The 21410-nt window shown below is 40.4% G+C and overlaps 1 protein-coding gene across 6 annotated transcripts in view; it reads right to left on the reverse strand.

The window, feature by feature from the left end:
• Window positions 1-21410, reverse strand: part of ADAM23 (ADAM metallopeptidase domain 23) — a 302022-nt gene that overhangs the window by 188805 nt on the left and 91807 nt on the right. For all 6 annotated transcript variants that reach the window (XM_073646384.1, XM_073646380.1, XM_073646379.1 and 3 more), the window contains exon 4: window positions 16532-16595. In XM_073646384.1, the coding sequence (XP_073502485.1) occupies window positions 16532-16595 (64 nt within the window). The remainder of the gene's footprint in view (window positions 1-16531; window positions 16596-21410) is intronic.

The raw sequence follows: 21410 nt of genomic DNA on the forward strand, positions 1-21410 counted from the left end.
AGGAGGGGTCAGGTACTGTGCTTTTTAAGGAAGATCCAAGAGAGGATGTTCCTCATGACTGTGTACAAATGATGGCACAAGAAACGGCAGGTTTACCTACTGTATTTGAACATGAATTAGAAAATGCAGATTTTTAATTTTTTGTAGATGGATCCCGTCATCAGGACGATTCGGGTACTTTCCATACTGGATATGCAGTTGTCTCCCTCAATGCAGTAATCAAGGCAGAACCAATGCTCCCACACCAATCGGCTCAAGAGGCCGAACTTAGGGCCCTAACCGAGGCCTGTAAACTAGCAGAAGGTAGTATTGTTAACATTTACACGGATTCTAGGTACGCATTCGGTATAGCGCATGATTTTGGTCCCATATGGAAGTCAAGAGGTTTCCTGACGGCAGCAGGCCACCCCATAAAGAATGCTGATGTGGTCCAGCAGTTAATTGATGCACTACAACTACCCAAAAAAGTAGCTGTCATAAAGGTAAGAGCACATACCAGACGCACTGACCAGGTGAGTAGAGGAAACGCGATGGCAGATGCAGCAGCAAAAACAGCAGCCTGTAAGCCGCAACAAGGGCCAACAGTACGTCAGTTAAGTGCCCCTAAGAACCCCTTTGTGTCGGAGGACATCTTATCCCAAATGCAGGCTCTGGCTCAAAAGGAGGAGGTTGATAAGTGGTTAAAGGAAGGTGCATGCCTGAATGAAGCAAATGGGGTATGGGGGAAAGGGACACGACGATGCCTTCCAAGGGCACTGTACCCAGCGGCTGCCCAGATGCTACATGGGCCGACACACCAATCTAAAACGGCTGTGATGAGTGTGATGCAAAAACATTGGGTGGCACCAGGATTCTCCACCTGTATTGAACAACTAATAAAAGGGTGCATGATATGTGCTATACATAATCAGGGTAGAGTAGTTAAAACACCACCCAAACACACCCCCCGGCCCCTCTATCCATTCCAGAGACTGCAAATTGATTATATTCAGCTGCCAAAGTCAGGATCATGGGAATATGTGTTGGTCTGTATTGATTTGTTCTCAGGATGGCCAGAGGCTTTCCCGATTGCCAAAGCCACGGCTGCGGCAACCGCAAAGAAACTGCTTGCGGAGGTGGTCTGCAGGTATGGGGTACCAGAGGTAATTGAGAGTGACAGAGGTACACACTTCACAGGTGAAATAATGAATGAAGTCATGTCAGCTCTAGGAATTCAACAAGCATTCCACACCCCATATCACCAGCAAAGTAGTGGTAAAGTGGAAAGACTGAATGGGACATTGAAATTAAAAATTCAGAAAGCCATGGCTGAAACAGGAAAACCATGGCCGGATTGTTTACTGCTTGCTCTGTTTTCAGTAAGATATAGGCCCAATAAAAAGACTGGACTCTCTCCATATGAGATATTGTTTGGCAACGTACCCAGCCTAGGGTGTTTCTATCCGCAAGCATTAGAAGTTAACAACCATGTGCTAAGTTCCTACGTGAGGGCTTTACACAAAAAGATTAAGCAAATACATGATAATGTCTTCAGTTCTCTTCCAGATCCAAATCAAGACTCTAGCAGCCATACGCTGCAACCTGGAGACAGGGTGGTTATAAAAAGACACGTGAGGAAAAGCCTAGATCCACGGTTTGACGGACCCTTTCAAGTTCTGCTGACCACAAGCACAGCCATTAAGCTAGAGGGAAAAGAGGCTTGGATCCACGCGTCCCATTGCAAAAAGATACTAGGAGAACCAGTGGACAAAGAATGAAGACATTGTTTATACTTACCTGCATCCTTGCGACCACAGGTGCATGGACTACGTTGGGCACTACAGATGGAGGCGACAATAGATTCATTAAACACCATCTTGCTCTAATCGATGGACTAAAGGAGCAAAAGCAGACTATTGCTAATTGTTGGATATGTACACATGCCCCTGTGACATCCACTAGCACACCCTTTCTCGCTGTTCCAGTCTCATGGGAAGAGATAAACTTTTGGGTGAACTGTTCAGATACTTGGGCCAATAATGCCACACAGAGATTGTGGAATAACACTGTTGGGATTCCCGTAGTAGGGTGGACAAAATTTCCCTGGTGGCAAGGGAACCTGACGGGTCAAATAATTCCCAGGTTGTATATAGCATTTAAAGTAGGGGAGTGGGTACCTCGTAACAAAACAAAAATTACTGATCTAGGGAAAATACCTGAACAAGGATTAAAAATAAGTTTTAATGCCACTTCAGGAAGCAGTGATGCCTTTAAACCTTCCCTGTTGGAAAGATATCTACACACTTCTAATTGGGTGAATAATGTCTATTTTAAAAATGGAACAAATGATACCTGTGCCAACGTACCTGGCAATCTACAGTGTAACGAAAGCTCAAGTTATCAGAAAGGTGCACCTATGTGTGGCAATCCTGATGCTGGCTATTGTTCCCCTATAGGTCAAGTGCCTGGGTGGTGTATGATGTCAAATGTTTCTAAGTTTGTTGATTTAGTTCACCGTTTAATACTGTAACATTCAGCATTATGGAATCTCCCCTCATCCATGTATTGGGTATGTGGAGACAAGGCTTTCAAGTGGCTCTAAGTAGGAGTAACAGGAACTTGTACTTTAGCCAGATTGATACCCGCAATTTATATTGTTACTCCAGACCAGCTAGATCCTTTGTCTATCCCAAAACATACACTGCATAAGAGATCAGCAGACAATAAAGAAAGACCAAGTGGGAGACCACATATAGTTCAAATGGGAGGGGTAAACACATTTTTCAGTGCATTGTTTATATACCCTATGTTGACACAAATGTGGGATAAATTAGTAGAAGCTACGGACTATCTTGATGACCAGATTTGGGATATTTTAGAAGTAGTTAACGGATCTCTTGCAGTACAGAATCAATTGATTATTGTCACGAACCAACATACCCTTGTACTAGATTATTTAACAGCGGCACAAGGAGGAATGTGCCAGATAATAGGGCCCGCATGCTGCCATTATATAGACAATTCTAGTGTATTGACGCTGAAACATAAGTTAGAAGACGTGGTAAAATTAAGGAGACTTTATGATGAGGCCAACCTCAAGAATCAGGATTCCTGGTGGGCAAACACCTTTTCCTTTCTAAATCCCGTTAATTGGTTTAAAGGTATCGGTGGGTGGTTGGCTGGTATAGTGCAAGCTATTTTTCAGGTTTTGCTAATGTGTCTTGCGGTTTATTTGGTTTTTAAGTTTTTTCTAATGAGTATTCAGCGTTGTACTAAAAGAAAATATAGAAATTCATATTGATAAATGAAGGAACAAAAGGACGGAATGTTATAGCAGAAGATGAGGTCCCTCAAGTATAAGGGCCCCATCTATGCTATATAAGTATGACAGTTACTTTAGGTCAAAACAACAGCTAAATGTTCCTTCCTTGTATCAATAGAGACTAACATGTCCTTGCTAGTCATCAGAATGTATCTGATTAAATGTGTCTGAATAAATGTATCTGATTAAATGTTGCAACACAAGCATAGGCATCACGAGAACAGAAACCAGTCTTTGTGTGCTAAATTGTATAATCGGACCATATATGGTAAATCCGTTTCCTGCCTTCAGGGTGTATATAAACCCTATGCTTTGTAATAAAGTTAGAGCTTGTTTGACACATACATCCTGCCCTGTGTCTCATTCTCTCCGATATCGTAATCCAAGGATAGAAGACCCAGAAAGCAGTGACGTCATGTGAAATATGCATGAATATTGCAATAAGGCCATGTAACATTTTTTGATACAAAAAAATAAAAATTAAGTTTTTGATTTCATTTTTCATTTGTTTATGAACAACCATGTTCACATACAGTATAATCATGCAATTCAAATAAAACATTTAAATTAGCTAAAAATCAAGACTTTAAAAGGTCCGGTCAAAAATGACCGGAACATTATAAGTGTATAGTAGACCCGAACAGAACAGCAGGGTTAAGGACACACTTGACTTATAAACATTTCTGAGCAAATGAATCTTCTTTGTCAAATGATATCTGTCAGTGTGGTATTGTTATATATGTAAATGCACCTGATCAGAAATATAAAACCATAAAGGCAATAACAGCAACAACAAGAAAAGTGGATGAGTGCCACAGGGGGGACAATGGAAGAGAAGCCGAATGGGGCCGTAAAAAGAAGAATAACCTCAGTTTAAACTGTAATAAGAGTTGACTATCAAGAAACCCATAAAGGATAAATTTGGTTGGCAAGTTTTTAGACAAACTTTCATAATATTTGATTGAGCAATCCCTACAGCCTACAATGATGCCCTTTACTGGGCTTGTTACTGCAGTTTTGATTAAATCACTGTTTTCTCTGCTGTAGATTCAGTAGTGTTCAGTACTGCTCTGTATAGCCTCATCCACAACAGCTTCCTGTATACACTGTGAATAGGCAGAAAGCTGATAGTGGTGGGGGCAGGGTTATATAGAGCTCATGAATATGGAGGACTACATGTCCTCAGGTTTACTAGTCCTCTAGTGATAATCTCTTGCTGACAAAACAGTAAATTTATCAAAACTACAGCAAGCAGCCCAGTAAGTAACACATCACTGGAATCATGGTCTCTGTCTTATTTTGTCTTATGTCTTACATTATTTTGCTCTCAGATTAGTTAGCAAAAACAGAATGTCAAGATTATTCTTGATCCAGAGAACCTATAGAACCCCATTATATTCTTGTAATACACAATGTTGGAGGTGTGGGACATTGGAAGCAGATAATGAATCCTATAATCTGTATTCTCCGGTATACGGAGGAGATTCCTGTGATGGAAAGCCACCGACTAGCTATTTCATGCATTCTAAATCAGGCCAGGAAAAACATTGCCTCGTCCAGAAAAATTCTGAGCCTCCCCCTATAAGAGAACCAAGGATCAACACTATGATAAGTCTTGAGAAATGTGTTTATCAAAAGAGAGGTACCCCACAAACATGAGAAAGTGTATGAGCTCTTTGGCTGGATAATCCAAAACTGGCCACTCTAACATTGACCTAATCAAGACTGTTTTATTTCGGCTGTCCTTCAATTAATGCTGCCAGACAGAATAAATAGTTGATGACTTTCTTAGAGTCTCCCTCGATCAGTGTTTGATATCATAAGAAACTTTTTAATTTTTCCTACAAATGTCGATGGTGACATACTGTAGATTTTCTTCTGGAGGACTTACAAATAATTTCATCACGAAAGGGACTCTTGGGGATAGGACATCCGGATAACTGACATTCAGGATCATTTCTTATCTTTTTTTTCTTATCTTATGTTCATTCTCAACCTGGTGATAATTAGTTATATTACGTGCTTATGTATACTGCTATATGGACTGTGGGTAGGGGGTGAGGTGAAATTTTGTATGTTTTTATTTTTAAAACTTGAATCAAAATTTATCTGATCAATAAAAAGATTAGGCTGCAAAAACCTGGTAACAGATTCCCTTTAAGGCTGCGTGCCCACCATGCGTTTATCATGCGTTTCCGCTGTGGAATTTCCGCAGCGGAAACGCATCAAAAACGCATGGTAATCCGCACCCCATGGTCCCCAATGGCATTCCGCAATGTCAATGCACATGCTGCGGATTTTTCCGCAGCGTTTCTGCAGCGCTCATAAATCCGCAGCATGTTCATTAATTTTGCGGAAGAGCAGCGGAATGGCCGCCATTGACTTGCATTGAGACGCACATAATCCGTGTCTGTACATTTGTACACGCGGATTATATGCGGTTCAATGTGCGGATGGTACCCAGGTCTGGAGGAGAGAAGACTCTCATCCAGACTTGGGTACCATTGTAGCTGTAAAAAAAGAATAAAATAAAAAATAAAGTTTATATTCACCTGTCCGGCGGTCCCAGCAGCGCTTCTCCTTCCAGGACCTGAGATGACGTCGCAGTCATGTGACCGCAGGCTGTCTCGCGATGTGCCGGCAACTCGGAAGAAGCCAGGACGAGCGCGACAGCACACGTGGCGGGGGATCGGGGGTAAGTATAGCTTTATTTTTTTATTTTTACGGTCACACTATATAAATCCATGCCGTTTGCATGGATTTATACAGTGTGACCTAGTTGTCAAGCACTTTCCAAGTGATGCTATCGCCTGGAAAGTGCTTGTCAGTCCGCATATGGAAACACATGCGTTAACGCATGTGGATACGCATGTGAATCCGCATGTATTCTGCAGGAAAAACGCATGCACAATCTGCATGCGTTTTTTCTGCCAGGGAGATGCAGAAATGCTGCAGAAATTTTCTGCTTCATTTCTGCATCGTGGGCACATAGCCTAATACCATTCTGATAATCTGGAAGGTTCAAACGTCCAGTGTCATCCCTTGACCAGCCAGATTATCTAAGGGGTTTAGGCGCTTTACACAGAATGAGAATACAGGAAAGACACATTTTGGAAAGAATAGAGCATGCCAACTTGACATTACATCATATGCTATATACAGCTTGCCCGTAAGCATTTTGCATTGTACCAGCCTGCTAAAATGTAATAAGTAAAATGACATTCACCTCCATCTATAATTTAATTGCTTACACTGTAAAAATCTACAAAAGGGCACTTGACTCCATCCAGCTGTTAAAGCAAAATTTGTAAGTGTATTAAGCCTTCTGTTGTAGTGTGCTGGTTACAGATAGTGGCTCGTGCAGGTCTACAGGAAGCTTTTACACACAGCAATAAATCTAAATGTTACCTAGAATGACTTTTGTTAATGGGTTTGCGGCTGATATAAGTAGTCCAATCCCTAGAGCTTTACCTATGAAATCAGGATCAAATGTCCTTATATCTCCATATAGTACACTGATCTTCTTAAAGACAATCCTTTAACAGTTATTATGAAATTATATTATGAAAGTATTACATGGAACTATTTGTCATTAAAACCACGATAAAAATGTAACCATCGGAAAGATGTAAGATTTTAAGCATTATGCACTACAGCATAGAATTGTTTTTAGTTGTTAATTTGCTTCCTAAATGTACAATTAAAGGGAATCTGTCACCACAGGTAGCATGAGTGCTGGGAAGAGATGGCCAGGTATAGTCGGAGATGACTACTCCAAATCTTTAAAGAAGCACTCCTTCCATCAAATCTTTTATCCTCTTAATATTTTGCAGTCATATTATATTGCACTGTGTACTTACAATTGCTCATTTTGCCTTTCTACACAGATAATTGTTCTATTTTCCATTAGGTCTATGAAATCATATGACTAAAAAATGACTAGCTGAATCCTCCTAAGCGATAAACAAGAGGTCAATTTTCCCTGTATGAGTCATAAGTCACTGCAAAAGTCCCTGTCAGGAGGGAGCAGTTAGCAGATGGGTCAGGAGTTGAAGATGGGAAAGATAAATGCAGGGACAAGAGACTTCCTGTTTCTACATAGAGCAGAGAAAAGAGAAGAATTAGCTGCGTAGAAAGGCAAAATGAGCAACTGTAAGTGCACAGTGCACTATAATATGATGATTACAATATATTAAATGGGTTTTCCCACGAACAAAAGTTCATTTTAATAATTGTCTGTGTCTAACCGTGTATGGGACATACCACATCTCCTGGGCGGGGGAGGAAGCAAAAGACAATACAAACATTACAGCAGGGGATTGAAGAGGATTCATTTTGTGAGGTAAAACATTTCCCTGCCTGTTTTTAAACAATATTTTACCTCACAAAATGAATCCTCTTCAATCCCCTGCTGTAAAGTCTGTATACTCTTTTGCGTCCTCCCCTGCCCAGGAGATGTGGTATGATCAGACCATGTTCCATACACGGTCAGACAATTATTAAAGTGAACGTTTGTTTGTGGGAAAACCCCTTTAAGAGGATAAAAAGGTTGATGGGTGTGCTTCTTTAAAGTATACTTTCTTTGAAACGCTGAAGCTTCAATCGTACAGCCTTCTGATTCATGCTGTCGACAGTTGACCAGTATGAATTAAATGATAGGTTCCCTTTAAACAACTTTTTAAATAGTCTTCATTAACCCGTTTAAAGCCCAAGACGTATTAAAACGTATCTGTGCCCTGGGCTTTAAGAGCCAGTCACGTATTAGTACATCTTTGCGATCGCGCCCACACACAGGCTGTGCGGGCGCAATCGCCGACGGGTGTCAGCTGATTGTCACAGCTGACACCCGGTGCTATGTGCTAGGAGTGGTCACGCACCGCTCCCGGCACATTAACCCCTGCAATGCTGCGATCGGAATACTCACCTCTCCTGCCAGCCTCCAGCGCTGTCTGCCACAGCTTCCCGGATGTTGCCATGATGACCCGATGTCGTCATGACAACATCCGGGTCACCAGACAGCAGGAAGATATTTTGGTTATGCACAGTGCATATGCAGCGCTGACAGCCTGTATAGCACAGGGATGGTGATCCATCCCTGTGCTATACAGGAGATCAAAATAAAAAAAGTGAAAGTCCCATAGTGGGACAAAGTATAAAAGTAAAAAAAGTGTCAGAAAGTGCAAAAAATAAAAGAAAAATTGTAAAAATAGAAAAAAAAAAAAAAATAATCCACCAAAAATAAAAATATAATGTACCCATCAATAAATATTATTATGAAAAAAAACAATAAAAGTACACATATTTTGTATCGCCACATCCGGAACGACCTGACCTATAAAACTGTCCCACTAGTTAACCCCTTTAGTGAACATGGTAAAAAAATTAATAAAAAACTAAGCAAAAAACAATGCTTTATCATCATACCGCGATCAAAAAGACAAATATAAATAAAAATGGTACCGCTGAAAACGTCATCTTGTCCCGCAAAAAACAAGCCGCCATACAGCTCAATCAGCCGAAAAATAAAAAAGTTATAGCTCTCAGAATAAAGCGATAAAATAGCTTTTATTGTGTAAAAGCGCCAAAACATAGAAAAACTATATAAATGTGGTACCGCTGTAAACATACTGACCCGAAAAATAAAGCTGCCTTATAAATTTTACCACACGCGGAGCAGCACAAAAAAAAAAAAAAAAAAAAACAATTCCTGAATTGTTGGTTTTTGTTTATTCTGCCCCCCAAAAATCGGAATAGAAAGCGATCAAAACATGTCACGTGCCTGAAAATGGCACCAATAAAAACGTCAACTCATCCCGCAAAAAACAAGCTGTCACAAGACTCTGTCGGCCAAAATATTGAAAAATTATAGCTCTCAAAATATGGTGATGCAAAAACTATATTTTACAAAAAATGCGTCTTTTAGTGTGTGACAGCTGTCAATCATAAAAACCCTATATGATTCTGGTATTGCTGTAATAGCACCGAACCAAAGAACAAAGTCGTCTAATCACTCATACCGCACGAGGAACGGCATAAAAAATAAACTCTCGGGTTAGGGTTGTGCTAGGGTTAGGGTTGGGGTTTGGGTTAGGGTTTGGGTTAGGGCTGTGCTAGGGTTAGGGCTAGGGTTGGGGTTAGGATTGGGCTAGGGTTAGGGTTGGGCTAGGGTTGGGGTTAGGGTTGGGCTAGGGTTAGGGTTGGGCTAGGGTTAGGGTTGGGATTTTTTTCAAAAGTAAAAAAAAAAAAGATGACGATATGGCGACTAGTGTTGAGCGCAAGTGCTCGCTACTTGAGTTTGCATCGGGTGCTCGGGTATGCACTGAGTATCGCTGGTGCTCGAGTGACATGCCCGAGTCTCTGCCCCATATGCTTCGCGGCCAAAAAAAACTCGCAGGGATTGCCTGCCATGCACGAGCGATCCCCGCATGATTTTTGGGGTGTCTGATAGCCGTGAAACGTGCGGGCGGAGACTCGAGCATGTCACTCGAGCACCCACGATACATGGTGCATTCCTGAGTACATGATGCAAACTCAAGTAGCGAGCACTTGCGCTCAAGACTAATGACAACTTATTCAATATGATGACCTGATGTTATCAAATTCTGTGTAGTACCTCTGGGTTCAAAATGTTCACTACACCCCTTGATAAAATCCTTGAGGGGTGTAGTTTCCAAAATGGGGTCACTTGTGGGGGGTTTCCACTATTTAGGCACATCAGGGGATCTCCAAACGCGACATGGCATCTGCTCTCGATTCCAGCCAATTTTGCGTTCAAAAAGTCACACAGTGCTCCTTCCCTTCTGAACTCTGCCGTGCGCCCAAGCACTGTATTTTCCCCACATATGGGGTATTGGCGTACTCAGGAGAAATTCCACAAAAGTTTTTGGGGTCCATTTTCTCCTCTTAAACTTGTGAAAATAAAAAAATTGGTTCTAAAACATAATTTTTGTGGAAAAAGTTTGATTTTTTCTATTTTCACGGCTCCATGTTATAAACTTCTGTAAAACACTTGGGGGTTCAGGGTGCTCACCACACATCTAGATAAGTTCCCTGAGGGGTCTAGTTGCCAAAATGGTGTCACCTGTGGGGAGTTTCCACTGTTTAGGCACATCAGGAGCTCTCCGAATGCAACATAGCATCCGCTAATTATTCAAGCAAATTTTACAATCAAAAAGTCAAATGACGCTCCTTCGCTTCCGACCCCTGCTGTGCGCCCAAACAGTGGTTTTCCCCCACATATGTGGTATCTGCCTACTCAGGAGAAATTACACAACAAACTGCATGGTGCAATTTCTCCTGTTACCCTTATGAAAAAGCAAAATTGGGGGCTGAAAAACATTTTTGTGGGGAAAATGTGAACATTTTATTTTTACGGCTCAATGTTATAAACTTCTGTGTGAGCATCTGGGGGTTTAAGGTGCTCACCACACATCTAGATAAGTTCCCTGAGGTGTCTAGTTTCCAAAATGGTGTCACTTGTGGGGGTTTCCATTGTTTAGGCACATCAGGGGCTCTCCAAAAGCAACATGGTGTCCGCTAATTATTCAAGCAAATTTTACAATCGAAAAGTCAAATGGAGCTCCTTCCCTTCCGAACCTTGCAGTGCGCCCAAACCGTGGTTTTCCCCCACATATGGGGTATCTGCTTACTCAGGAGAAATTGCACAACAAACTGCATGGTGCAATTTCTCCTGTTACCCTTATGAAAATGCAAAATTGGAGGCTGAAAAACATTTTTGTGGGAAAAATGTGAAAATTTTATTTTTACGGCTCAATGTTATAAACTTCTGTGAAGCACCTGTGGGTTCAAGGTGCTCACCACACATCTAGATAAGTTCCCTGAGGCGTCTAGTCTCCAAAATGATGTCACTTGTGGGGGGGTTTCCATTGTTTAGGGACATCAGGGGCTCCCCAAACGCAATATGGCGTCCGCTAATTATTCAAGCAAATTTTACATTCAAAAAGACAAATGGCTCTCCTTCCCTTCAGAACCCTGCCGTGCGCCCAAACAGTGTTTTTTCCCCACATATGGGGTATCTGCATGCTCAGGGGAAATTGCACAACAAATTTTGGTGTCCATTTTTGCCTGTTACCCCTGCGAAAATAAAAAAAAAATGGGTCTAAAATAATATTTTTGTGAAAAAAGTTAAATGTTAACTTTTTTCTTCCACATTCCAAAAATTCATGTGAAGCACCTGAAGGGTTAATAAAGTTCTTGAATGAGGTTTTGAGCACCTTGATGGGTGCAGTTTTTAGAATGGTGTCACTTTTGGGTATTTTCTGTCATAAAGACCCCTCAACGTGATTTCAAATGTGATGTGGTCCCTAAAGAAATGGTTTTGTAAATTTTGTTGGAAAAATGAAAAATCACTGGTCAACTTTTAACCCTTATAACTTTCTAACAAAAAAAAATGTTGTTTCAAAAATTGTGCTGATGTAAAGTAGACAAGTGGGAAATGTTATTTATTATATTAACTATTTTGTGTGACATATCTCTCTGATTTAAGGGCATAGAAATTCAAATTTTTTTTTCACAAGTAAACGCAAGTGATATCGAAGAAATTTTACCACAATCATGAAGTACAATAAGTCACAAAAAAACATTCTCAGAATCAGGGGGATCCGTTGAAGCGTTCCAGAGTAATTACTTCATAAAGTGACAGTGGTCAGAATTGTAAAAATTGGCCTGGTCATTAACGTGCAAACCACCTTGGGTTGTAAAGGGGTTAAAAAAAGCTATTTTGATGCTTAAGTGTGTGCAAGTCCTATATCTAGCTCAGTGCTTTGCCAAAATGTTACAAATCTATCAGAGCTCATGATTTCAAGGACTTTATGTGCGCTCTCCTTCCCCCTCTCAGTGTAAAGTCCCATTCACATGTCCATGTTTTAAAGATAGAACACGTACCTACTATATTCTATGAGAGCATTCAGACGTTCCTTTTTTGATGAATGGGGACATGTCAGCATTTGGTACAATTTGCAGATCAACCTCATACATGCCTATGTATGGTTAAGTGATATAACAGAGAGCACACACATAATGTGTTGTATCTATGTGCTTTTTGATAATATTTACAGATGTGTCGTAGGGGCCCCCCGTGACGCAATCCCAGGTTGTCCATGCTTGTTATGGAGGTCAAAAATGAATTATGAAAAAAAGTGAAAAATCCAGCAACCGCAAAATTCATTAAAACAAATTCATTTTAATGAATTTTGCGGTTGCTGGGATTTTCATCTTTTTTATCAAGGTTCACTTGCTCAGCAAACCAGCCTGAAGCCTCCATGCACCGCACCCTCATTACAGGCATTTCTCAACCCGGTAAGATCATGTTTGCTTCATTGTCAAAAAATGAACTCTGGGTCTGCCAACCATGGTGGTCTGTTAAGCCCACCCATAAGCAGGGTCTAGAAGGACCCCTGTCAAAACTGACAAGTCTACTACTCAGAAACACAGGAGTATTGCAGCAATCAGACTATAAAATGTTCAAGTCCTATAAAGGGACTTCGTAAAAAAAAGTAGAAAGAAGTTAAGAAAAAAAATTGTAAAAATATAGAAAATGTAATTCATAAAATCATGATAACATTTTTTGCAAATGATGCTTTCTTATGTATAAAAAATAAAAAGGTACATATATTTGGTATTTTCACATCTAGAACATTCCGATCCATATAACTGTCATACTATTTAACCCCTACAATTAACATTATAGAAAAAATAAATTAAAAAACACTTGAGGGTGAAGCATGGTGACACTGGAGAAGTTCTGTTTAGTATTCTTTGACTGATGGTACCGTCCAGTCAGGGAGCTTTTGGGACAATTCCCTGCCATGAGCCTTGTGCAGGACTATGCGCTATTTAGACCCCTATAAGAGATATATACACTGCTCAAAAAAATAAAGGGAACACTCAAATAACACATCCTAGATCTGAATGAATGAAATATTCTCATTGAATACTTTGTTCTGTACAAAGTTGAATGTGCTGACAACAAAATCACACAAAAATCATCAAGGGAAATCAAATTTATTAACCAATGGAGGCCTGGATTTGGAGTCACCCCCAAAATTAAAGTGGAAAAACACACTACAGGCTGATCCAACTTTTAAGTAATGTCCTTAAAACAAGTCAAAATGAGGCTCAGTATTGTGTGTGGCCTCCACGTGCCTGTATGACCTCCCTACAACGCCTGGGCATGTTCCTGATGAGGTTGCAGATGGTCTCCTGTGGGATCTCCTCCCAGACCTGGACTGAAGCATCCGCCAACTCCTGGACAGTCTGTGGTGCAACGTTGGTGGATGGAGCGAGACATGATGTCCCAGATGTGCTCAATTGGATACAAGTCTGGGGAACGGGTGGGCCAGTCCATAGCTTCAATGCCTTCATCTTGCAGGAACTGCTGACACACTCCAGCCACATGAGGTCTGAAATTGTCCTGCATTAGGAGGAACCTAGGGCCAACCGCACCAGCATATGGTCTCACAAGGGGTCTGAGGATCTCATCTCGGTACCTAATGGCAATCAGGCTACCTCTGGCGAGCACATGGAGGGCTGTGCGGCCCTCCAAAGAAATGCCACCCCACAACATTACTGACCCACTGCCAAACAGGTCATGCTGAAGGATGTTGCAGGCAGCAGATCGCTCTCCACAGCGTCTCCAGACTCTGTCACGTCTGTCACATGTGCTGAGTGTGAACCTGCTTTCATCTGTGAAGAGCACAGGGCGCCAGTGGCGACTTTGCCAATCCTGGTGTTCTGTGGCAAATGCAAAGTGTCCTGCATGGTGTTGGGCTGTGAGCACAACCCCCATCTGTGGTCGTAGGGCCCTCATACCACCCTCATGGAGTCGGTTTCTAACCGTTTGTGCAGACACATGCACATTTGTGATCTGCTGGAGGTCATTTTCAGGGCTCTAGCAGTGCTCCTCCTGTTCCTCCTTGCACAAAGGTGGAGGTAGTGGTCCTGCAGCTAGGTTGTTGCCCTCATATGGCCCCGTCCACATCTCCTGGTATACTGGCCTATCTCCTGGTAGCACCTCCAGCCTCTGGACACTACGCTGACAGACACAGCAAACCTTCTTGCCACAGCTCGCATTGATGTGCCATCCTGGATGAGCTGCACTACCTGAGCAACTTCTGTGGGTTGTAGGGTCCGTCTCATGTTACCATAATTGTGAAAGCACAACTAACATTCAAAGTGACCAAAACATCAGTCAGAAAGCATTGGTACTGAGATTTGGTCTGTGGTCCCCACCTGCAGAACCACTCCTTTATTGAGGTCCAGTGTTGTGATGGCCTCACAAGTCTGAGGAGCAAATTCCTTAGTTGATGTAGAATGACATAAATCCATGCGACACATTCATTCCTGCTCTGAAAGTGTTAAAGGTCACCATCAGTTTATATTCTGAGATTCTTCTTTCTCTTTGAGATTTGTAGTTACCTTTTAATACCAGTAATTTCATGTCTTTTATGCTGTGATCAGGGGAACAAAAATGCTTGGCTACCGGTAGATCTATTCTTTTTTCTTTTATTGTGTGGCGATGATGATTCATCCTTCTTCTAAGTTTTTGCCCTGTCTCCCCTACATAAAGACCCCCAGCTGGACATTTGGTACATATAATTAAGTACACTACATTAGATGTGATACAGCTGAACGTCATTTATGTCATTCTACATCAACTAAGGAATTTGCTCCTCAGACTTGTGAGGCCATCACAACACTGGACCTAGTCACAGAACAATAAAACCTTCACACTCCTTATCTATTAACTACTAAAATATTTATAGCCAGAACTGTTTATCTCTTCCATGATAACTCTGCTTTTCATCACCTGTCTTACCTATGGCATTTTTTTGTGTGTCTTAGTGTGTATAAATATGTGACTCTTCAGATTTTGTGGTATACTATGCCTGATGAAGAGACCTGAGTAGTCTCGAAAGCTTGCAATTTGTTACCATCTTTTCAGTTAGCCATTAAAAGGTATCAACCACTGAGGACTCTCAAATCTAAATATTTTTCTACAACAAATTGTGCGGTTGATTTTATCCTGTTACCCTTGTGAAAATTAAAAATATGGGACCAAGAAACATTTACATGGAAAAAAATGTATATATCATTCTCATGGTCCAATGTTGTAAAATTTTGTGAAACACCTTGGGGTTCAAGATGCTCATCCCCTCTGTAGATGAATTCCTTATGGGGTGTAGTTTATAAATAGGGTAGATCAAGTTTTTTTTTGCTGATTTGGTACCTCGAAGGCTCTGCAGATGCGACCTGGAGTCCACAATCGATTGCAGCCAACTTTGTGCTCTAAAAGTCAAACAGTATTCAAACACATATTTGGCATCTGTGTACATAGGAGACACTGCACAAGAAATTGTAAGGTCCACTTTATTTTATTACCCTTGTGAAAATGAAAAAATTGGGGCTAAAAGGGTTAACAAACTTTCTGAATGTGGTTTTGAATACATTGAGGGTGCAGTTTTTAAAATGAGTTATATGGGGTTTTTTTTTACATGTAGGCCCATCAAATTCACTTTAAAATTTATGTGGGCCCTAAAAATAACAGTCTTTATAGATGTCATTCAAAAAATGAAAAATTCCTGGTAAATTTTTATGCCTCTAACATTCTAACACAAAAAGGCATCTTAAAAGTTATGCTGATGTAAAGTGTACATTTGGTAAATTAACTATTTTGTGTCGTAAAACTATCTTTTAAGGGCATAAAAATTGAGTGTTGAGAAATAGCAATTTTTCTAAATTTTCATCAAATTTCAGATATTTTCATAAATAATTGCAAATCATATCAACCTAATTTTACTACTAACAGAAAGTACAATGTGTCATGAAAACAAATCAACCTCAGACCAATGAGATATGTAGTAGATACAGTCCAGATTTATTACCTCATGAAGTGACAAAGGTCAGAATTGAAAAATTTGGCGTGGTCAGGAAAGTGAAAACGGGCTTCAGGGGGATGGGGTTAAGGATTTGTTCACAAACGTGTCATGCTTTCATCCAGTTAGGTTTTCATTACCCCTCAAGGTCAGAATAGTGTAATCTGCAGCTGTTCTTACAAACAAATTGGAAATAGGGAGGACTCACTGTTACCAATGAATTCTGCAGTTATAAAATACACTAACAATCACTATACACATGTATCAATAGTAAAGAATACTTGTAGCCATTAGCGGTATGTTGTTTCCTAAATCTGAGAGAATATTGTTGCATTACCTTATTTTGTTTTGCTTTTCCATCATTGAACTCAATCTCCATGTAATTTGAAGACAACAAGCCACTGTAAGAAAGAGAATGATACGTATGTAAATTTACAATAGCTACGTAGACTCCACACAATGCACAACCTTTCCAAAAAAGTGCCATTAGGGTATGTGCACACGGGAAGTATTTCAGAAGACTTTTCCTCTGGAATTTCAAAATAGACAACCCACTTCGTATTACATCACCAGTGTAATGTAATGGATGAGAATGTATTAAAGGGGTTTTCCCACACATGAAAGTTCATTTTAATCAATAGATCTTGGAATAATAATAATTTCCACAATTGGATGTGTTTAAATAAAATGTTCCTGTGCTGAGATAATCTTATAAATGTGCCCCTGCTGAGCACTGTGTAATGGCTGTGTCTGACTTTGCAGGAACACGGTCTGATCATACCACATCTCCTGGGCAGGGAGGAAGAAAAAGAAAGTATACAGACAGGGCAGCAAAGGATTGCAGCTGTTTCTTTTTGTGAGGTAAAACATTTCCCTGCTTGTTTTTAAACAATGTTTTACTTCAAAGAAAGAAATAGCTGTGATCCTGTCCTGTTCTTTTGCTTCCTCCCCTGCCCAGGAGCTGTGGTATGATCAGACCATGTTCCTGTACGGTCAGACACAGCCATTACACAGTACACAGCAGGGGCACATTTACAAGATTATCTCAGCACAGGAACATTTTATTTAAATATATTCAATTGTGGAACTTATTATCATTTCAAGATCTAATGATTAAAATTAACTTTTATTAATGGGAAAACCCCTTTAAATGTCATCCATGTGCTACAGAGAAAACCCATAGTGTAAGATTAGTTAGCACTGCGGATTTGACATCTGCACTATTTATGCCGCACATTTGCACCATGGATTTCACCCTTTGCCATACAAAGGGTAAAGTTGGCATTATACTCATAGCATTTGTGCAGGTGAAATTGCCTTAGAATTTCTGTTGCAGATGTTCCACAATTGCCTGTGTGCACGTACTCTAATAGTTTATGACAGTCACTTCCTTTTCCAATTCATAAATCGTCAAAAAAACATCACAAACACATGCACACCTTCCCCGACTGTTGTGTTCTTTTTTTAAAGGGTTTATAACCTTTGACAATATATTGCTGTTATAAGGACCCCACAACGATAATCTGATCCCAAGGCGTTCATCCCCATATGGAGACTTTTAGTGACCACTTGTAATATAAATGGTTGAATCTGCAGTAGGAGGAACTTTTCTCTTTCCCAGCACCACCAGGAGTGAAGAATTACACAGTTCAACAGTAAGTCTGTATAAGACACAGATGTGCTGAGTCTCTAGGAGATGGAAACACTGTTTTCTGGCTCCCGGCAGAATCTGCCTGAAAAAGATGCACAGACCATGTGGACTAAAGGTTCACCTTGTGGAGAGCATCAAAATGTTGTAGGGAAACCTATAGTTCATGCAATGCTTGTTTGAAAAGTGAAATATGCAAATAGCCTTTTTAGAAAGGTAGGGGACAGGAACTATAGTGCCACCTATTGGAGGTAGCAATCCTAAAAGTTAATATGGTCTTGCCACATCACTTAGGATAGGAAGCCAAACCAGAAACTCCATTGGCAGACATATGATTCAGTGTTTTTTGCACCTTATCAGTGCAAAACAATAGAACTGGTTAGCCGGATGAGAGGCCTTTTACACTGGGACTAAGGAGTAACATTTCTCTTTCTGGAGAGAGCCAAGTTGGTACTCTGGGTTTTTGTACTAATGAGGGGCAAAAACCCTGACACATATGTCAGCAAATGTAGTTTCTGGTCTGACTTCCTATCCTGAGCCATGTGGCAAGGCCCTTTAATGGGTCAATATTGACTCCAATAGGTGGCACTAAATTTTAAAGCCAGATAACCCCTTAAAATTGTACGAAAAATAGATATGGTGGCACATAGATATTTTTAAAAGTTTTGTGTGTCTACTAAAAAAAATTAATTTGTTTCAATAAATATTTCCCAATTTTGCAACATTTTGTACCAAGCTTGTATACAGCCTGAGCACTGAACCTAACCGGACCTCTACTCATCAGCTACACTCTCTGCAAAGAGATGCAATCTACAAAGCATCCATTAGATGGGAACAGAATTAAAATAGAAACCATTCTTATATTCAGTTCTCACAGCTCAGTGAATTATTATTATTGGACACAAGTTTGTAGAAATATTGGCTTGAATAATTAGACAATCCTTGTTCCCATTTTAGCTCTCAGTACATCCCATCTAATTGTAATGGTATTTTTACCTAACAATAAAGCATATACTTCAATGGTTATTAACATCAGATTAAGTACAGATCAGATAAGTATACATTTAAAAGAGTTTTGCGGGAATATAAATGAGCAGAGAAGCTTTACTGAAATGTTATAACTTACCAAAAATCTTGTCCTGGCAAACAGTCTGGAAACACAGCGGGTGAAATAAGTATTGAACACATCACCAATTTTCTAAGTAAATATATCTCTAAAGGTGCTATGGACATGAAATTCTCACCAGATGTCGGTAACGACCCATTCAATCCACACAGGCAAAGAACTCAAACCATAGATGTCCATAAATTAAGTTATGTGTAATAATGAGAAATGACTCAAGGAAAAATAATTGAATTCATGAAGAAAGAGGTGCAAAAAGCCATAGAAAGTCATTACACCAGCTGAAATCTATCAATCTATCAGTACTTAGAAAGCAATCCCGCCACTTATTGAAAAATAATATCAGCTGATTCAACTAATGGCCTATGAAAAGGTGTCTCATTATCAAGGTGGCACACAAAAAACAGCTAATAATGGGTAAAACCAGTAAGCTGTCTCAAGACCTTCGCAACCTTATTATTGCAAAACATACTGATGGCATTGGTTCCAGAAGAATTTCTAAACTACTGAAGGTTCCAGTAGCACTGTTGGGGCAATAATCTGAAAGTGGAGAGATCATTTGACCACAAACAGGCCACGACCTGGTGCTCCTCACAAGAATTCAGACAGAGGAGTGAAAATTATTATCAGTAGAGGTCTCCAAGAGCCAAGGACCACTTGTGGAGAGCTACAGAAAGAACTGGAATCAGCATGTACAACTGTTTGAAAGAAAACTATAAGTAATGCACTCAACCTCCATGGCCTGTATGCAAGCTTACCACGTAAGACTCCATTGCTGAGAAAAAAGCATGATCAAGCAAGTCTACTGTTAGCTCAACAACATTTAGACAAGCCTGTGAAATACTGGGATATTGTCTGGTCAGATGAGACCAAAAGTGAACTCTTTGAATGCCATATTTGAGGCCAAAAGGCACTGCATATCACCCCAAAAACATCATATCAACAGTGAAGTTTGGGGGTGGAAACAACATGGTGTGGGGATGTTTTTCAGCATATGGCACTTTGTATAATTGAAGGAAGGATGGATGGAAGGATGCATGGACAAATCGACAAATATACAGAGACATTCTTGATAAAAATCTGCTGCTCTCTACCAGAATGAAGAAAATGAAACAAGGGTGGACATTTCAGCATGACAATGATCCCAAACACACAGCCAAGGAAACTTTCAATTATTTTCAAAGAAAGATGATAAAGCTGCTAGAATGGCCTAGTCAATCAGCTGACCCGAATCCAATAGAAAATTTATGGAAGGAACTAAAGCTTAGAGTACATAGAAGGAGCCCATTGAGCCTTCAGGATTTGAAGAGTGTTTGTGTTGAAGAATGGGCCAAACTCACACCTGAGCAATGCATGCGACTAATTTCTCCATATGGGAGGCTTCTTGAAGCCGTCATCACGCAGCAGTGGTGCCGTAAGTGAGGTCACTGGGGTTCATCAGCTGATGAACTCCTGTGAACTTTCTCACAGCAGCTCAGCGCTATACACTGCCTGTGTCAATGTGTAGCCGGCTGTCATGTGACTGCTGATGTGACTGCTCTATAAATCATCTGGATTGTCGTGGAACAGTATGGATTATTTAATCACTTCGGACAGGTGATGGATATTGTTGCTTTTTATTCCTTTTTTTTTTAACAGGGGACAAAGGCTTCTGGGATTAAGTGTTAGGGGAGTATAAATTTGCTTTTTTAGTTTCTGTTTTTTTTTACAGAGGACAATGGCTGTAGGGATTAGGCATTAGGTGAGTATAACTGTTTTTTATTTTTAAATAAATGAGTAAAACAGAGTGGACTTTTCTTTTAAATAAAGGATTTTTTACATGCTATGTCTATATTTACAAACTTTTACTATGGCTTTAGTAATGGGGGTTTCTTATAGACGCCTCTCCATTCCTAATCCCTGGGCTTCATGTCAACTGCCAATACAAGGCAGACATGAGCCTCAACCCTATTACTCCACTTGACACTGCACCAGGGCAAGTGGAAAGAGCCGAGGCTAAGCCATATTTGGCGGATCTTATCTATGCGCCAATTCTGGGGCCACTGAGGGCTGATATTATTAGCCTCGGAGGGGGCTAGTATCCATGGCCTCTTTCCTGGTTATTAATATCAGCTCACGGCTGGTTAGAGTTCATAGCAGGACCCTACGTCAATTTTTTTCTGGGATCCCCCTATAATCTAGCAAGTAAAGGCTAATTAAAAAGCTGTGAGCTGTTATTAATAGCTAGGGAACATTTGGGCCTAATGGCCCCTTCCTAGTCTATTAATATGAGCCCGTAGCTATCTGTTTAGCCTTTGCTCGTTAGAATTTATAGGGGGACCCTACGTTAATTTTTTCTAGCCAATAAACGCTAATCAAACAGCTGTGAGCTTTTATTAATAGCCAGGGAACATTTTGGGTTAATGGGTTAATGGCTCCTTTTCCTGTAATATCAGCCAGGGAGCT

The sequence above is a fragment of the Phyllobates terribilis genome, unplaced genomic scaffold (assembly GCF_046119375.1).
Source record: "Phyllobates terribilis strain yellow unplaced genomic scaffold, ASM4611937v1 Scaffold_9__5_contigs__length_417890890, whole genome shotgun sequence".
NCBI lineage: Eukaryota > Metazoa > Chordata > Amphibia > Anura > Dendrobatidae > Phyllobates > Phyllobates terribilis.